At 39.7% G+C, this 4,650-nt stretch overlaps 1 protein-coding gene across 1 annotated transcript; it reads left to right on the forward strand.

The window, feature by feature from the left end:
* Window positions 1-4,359, forward strand: LOC121556412 (zinc finger protein 501-like). The gene is made up of 3 exons (XM_041870319.2): window positions 1-32; window positions 599-732; window positions 2,646-4,359. Exons 1-3 carry the CDS (start codon window positions 1-3, stop codon window positions 3,671-3,673), a joined length of 1,194 nt encoding a protein of 397 aa, XP_041726253.1. The 3' UTR covers window positions 3,674-4,359.
* The last annotated feature ends 291 nt before the right edge of the window (window positions 4,360-4,650 follow it).

The following is a 4,650-nucleotide window of genomic DNA, read 5'->3' on the forward strand; positions in this document are numbered from 1 at the left end:
ATGCATCTTTCAGGCGATGCTGCCAGCGTGACGTATAATCTAGTGGACGGGACGCTTCTTCAACAACAACGACAGCAGGAGCAGCTTGTCAGCCACCTCGGTAGCTTTCTAGCCAATACAGCTGAAACATTCACGCTCTTTACACTGTTTTGGTGTATATGATTCGCTGTGTTTTAAAAACACTTCAGTCGTATGTACTTGTTGGCCCATTTAATTATATATTTACGTTGTTTGTCAGCTAGCTGGTTTGCTAAGTTAGCTTAGAACCAGGCTAGTTGCTAATGCTAACTAGCTAGCTAACATCCCCGACCATGAGCTCACTAAGCTACTCTCCTCCTGCTAAAGAAGAGGAGGTCTGCTGGACGGAGAAAGAAGCTCTAGTGAAAGAGGAGGAGGAAGAGGAGGATGTTACAATACAAAAACAAGTAGAGGGTGAAGCTGTTACCGTGAAAGAAGAAGAGAAAGACGTTACAGTGAAAGAAGAGGAAGACGCGTTCAGAGTGAAAGAGGAGGAGGATGTTACAGTGAAAGAAGAGGAAGACGCGTTCAGAGTGAAAGAGGAGGAGGATGTTACAGTGAAAGAAGAGGAAGACGCGTTCAGAGTGAAAGAGGAGGAAGATGTTACAGTGAAAGAAGAGGAAGACGCGTTCAGAGTGAAAGAAGAGGAAGATGTGGGAGAGATAACTGTCACGTTGAAAGAGGAAGAGGAGTTTGGAGATCTGTTTAACACCAGTAAGTACCATCTTAACAGGGGCACAAAATCTGCAGTCGTTGAACCAATATTCATTAAAGGGGCATTGTACTGAAGTTGTACACTTTAATGTTGTTCGGTAGGAATGGTTAAAGCTACACTGTAACGTGTAGAACATCAAGAGTGGTCCATCAACAAAACGTTAACAATTGATTTTAATGCATCCAATGACAATGTCTGAAATACTGTAGTCCTCAATATCTCCTATTAGCCTAGCCCAAGATGTACACTTAAAGGGGCAATCAGCAGTTTCTACATCCATTTTGGGACTCATACATTAATGATATGTACCCATTCATTCTTGAAGAAATCACTTATAAATGCCTCATGAGCTTAGTTCAACTGTCGTACCCCATCAGATCCCAAAATAAGCTTTTTCTACTCCAATGTTTAGAAACAGTGTAAATGTGAACCAACACTGTATAGCCTCAACATGGTTAAAACTATAATGGTGATGTCATGGATGGTCAGTCCTTGCATCCATAGGTCTGTCTATGAATTTGAGAGTAGTTACATTTCTCCAGCCCCATCATCATCTTATTACCAAAACAGTGGTGGAATGACAGCTTTGTTATTGTTTGAACTGCAGATTGGTTGATTGATTGATGTGTGGGCAACCTAGGTTTTAAACAGCAACAAAATGGCTGCCCAGAGACTTGTCTGAACTTCTTGATGAGGTCGCTAGGTTTTGGGTTAAGGTTGCTACAATAGCTTTCTCTATGAATTTGAGAGTAGTTACATTTCTCCAGCCCCCATCCCTCAGCTTTTTACCGAAACTGAGCAACTTTAAAGGGTGCCTGGGTAAGGCCAACATGTCACATATGTTCCAACTTCAATTCATTATTTCTCAATTATGCTTTAAGATACCCATGTAAAATATATGTCATAAATACTTCCTCCTAAATAGATTCCATTTAGTGGAAATCCCCCAGTCTTTCTTGTTCTAGTTCCATGAGGAATCACACTTTCATTAAGTTTTAGCCCATTGAAGACCATTAAAAACTACAAGGCTAAATGACACGTTACTTTCATAGCGTATTGTCTACTGACAGGTGATGTCATTTTAACGCGACACGGTTGCTGTCGCGCTCTCAGACGTAAGACTGCTCAGCCTAAAGACATTCCATGAGAGCAAGATTAGATTTTAAAGCTCTACATGATTTGTTTTGTGAAAACTGACCTCAGGTTATTAAGGGATCTGGATTAAACCCAGTTGTGTAAAGTACTTAAGTAAAAATACTTTAAAGTACTACTTTAGTTTTTTTTGGGTATCTGTACTTTACTTTACTATTGATATTTTTGACAACTTTTACTTCACTACATTCCTAAAAAAAATGATGTACTTTTTACTCCATACATTTTCCCTGACACCCAAAAGTACTCGTTACATTTAGAATGCTTAGCAGGACAGGAAAATTGACCAATTCACGCACTTATCAAGACAACATCCCTGGTCATCCCTACTGCCTCTGATCTGGCAGACTCACTAAACACAAATACATCGTTTGTAAATTATGTCTGAGTGTTGGAGTGTGCCCCTATGCTATCTGTACATTTTAAAAACAAAGAAAATGGTGCCTTCTGCTTTGCTTAATATAAGGAATTAGAATTTATTTATACTTTGACTTTTACTTTTGATACTTAAGTATATTTTAGCAATTACATTTACTTTATATTTAGAACCAAATACTTTTAGACTTTTACTCAAATAGTATTTTACTGGGTGACTTTCAATTTTACTTGAGTAACTTTCTATTAAGGTATCGATACTTTTACTGAAGTATGACAATTGGGTACTTTTTCCACCACTGATTAAACCACATACGAAGACAGTTTTATCATGTGGAGGTTTCAAATCAGGTCTCTGTTTAACTAAATACTCTGTCTTTGGTAGGAGAGAGACCAGACTCTCACTCTGACAGCGGGAAGAGTCCTTCAGGGGAACCAGACCCAGAGACGTCCAAACCAGTGAGACGACACCACTGCTCCCACTGTGGAAAGAGTTTTACTAAGTTACAGAACCTAAAAGAGCATGAGAGGACTCACACAGGAGAAAAGCCTTTCCAATGTTCCCAGTGTGGAAAGAGTTTTAGTCAGTTAGGGAGCCTGAAAATACATAAGAGAATACACACAGGAGAGAAGCCTTACCACTGCTCCCACTGTGGAATTAGTTTTCGCTGGTTAAGGAGCCTGAAGGAGCATGAGATGACACACTCTGGAGGGAGGAAGATCTACCACTGCCGTCAGTGTGGAAAGAGTTTTAACCAATTAGGGAGCCTGAAAATACATACAAGAATACACTCTGGAGAGAAGCCTTACCACTGTTCCTGCTGTGGAAAGAGTTTTAGCTGGTTAGGGTACCTAAAACGGCATGAGAGAATACACACAGGAGAAAAGCCTTTCCAATGCTCCCAGTGTGGAATGACTTTTGCCTGGTTAGGGAGCCTGAAAACGCATGAGAGGTCCCACACAGGAGAAAAACCTTTCCAATGCTCCCAGTGTGGTAAGGGTTTTACCCAGTTAGGGAACCTAAAACAGCATGAGAAGATACACACAGGAGAAAAGCCTTTCCAATGTTCCCAGTGTGGAAAGAGTTTCACACAGTTAGGGAACCTAAAAGAGCATGAGAGGACACACACACAAGAAAAGCCCTACCGATGCTCCCTGTGTGGAAAGAGTTTTACCCAGTTAGGGGCCCTGAATAGGCATGACAGGACACACACAGGAGGGGATAAGACCTACCACTGCTCCCAGTGTGGAAAGACATTTAACTGGTTAAGGCACCTGAATAAGCATGAAAGGATACATACACAGGAGGAGAAGACATACCACTGCTCTCATTGTGGAAAGACATTTTCCCAGTCAGAGGACCTGAAATCACATGAGAGAATAGAGAGGCTATGTTCTGACTTATGTTTTTGACTGAGAATGTGTTTTTGTTAATGCCACATGAAATCATTGTTTATATGAAATCTTCCTCAAAAATAGGCCTGTTTTTGTATTTGGATACATGATCATATCTAACATCAGATTAAAATGTGTATTTTGTTTTGATGATACACTTTTATATATTGGATACAAGTATGAACCCTTAGATGTTCATTATATGATTTGGATATTTTAAAAAATTGCTAGTTGGGTCATTCCTAGTATCCGGTGCCTTTTGGACCTCATCACTTTTGGATATTTCTTTATATATATATATATATATATTTTTTTGTACTCTATGAAAAAAAAGTTACGTTTGCGTTTCAGAAAAACATATTGGTGCATCACCCTAACAGGGTGGAACCTAACAGGGTGGAACCTTACAGGGTGGAACCTAACAGGGTGGAACCTTACAGGGTGGAACCTTACAGGGTGGAAATGTTGAGCCTAAATTAGTCATAGCTCTGTGAGGGAGAAAGTTTTGCGCTAGCATAATGGTGAACACTTGAACAGGATTTTAACTTCTCTATCAAACATATTTTTACATTTAGAAATGTGATAAATGTTATTTCCAATTTAGCCTGACAGGGTGGAAATGTATGAGTGGGACATACAGACTAACAACATGAATCAGTGCTTATATGTATGTAGCTTTGCACCAAATAAATTATGACACTTCCTGAATGTGGTGTCATTGTAGGAAATGATTAGACAGAATTTAACTAGGACTTTAAAATAATGAAGTTATATTTGTCCTGGAAGTTGATCAATAACACCCAGGGATCAGTGGTGTCGTTTGGCCTGGGCTGGGATGTTTTTGATCCAGCCCCGAACCTTTTGATGGCCAGTTTCCATAATCACAGTGATATGAGTTTCCATAACCACAGTGATAAGAGTTTCCATAACCACACTGATAAGAGTTTCCATAACCACACTGATATGAGTTTCCATAACCACACTGATATGAGTTT

Source organism: Coregonus clupeaformis, unplaced genomic scaffold (genome assembly GCF_020615455.1).
Source record: "Coregonus clupeaformis isolate EN_2021a unplaced genomic scaffold, ASM2061545v1 scaf0516, whole genome shotgun sequence".
Lineage (NCBI taxonomy): Eukaryota > Metazoa > Chordata > Actinopteri > Salmoniformes > Salmonidae > Coregonus > Coregonus clupeaformis.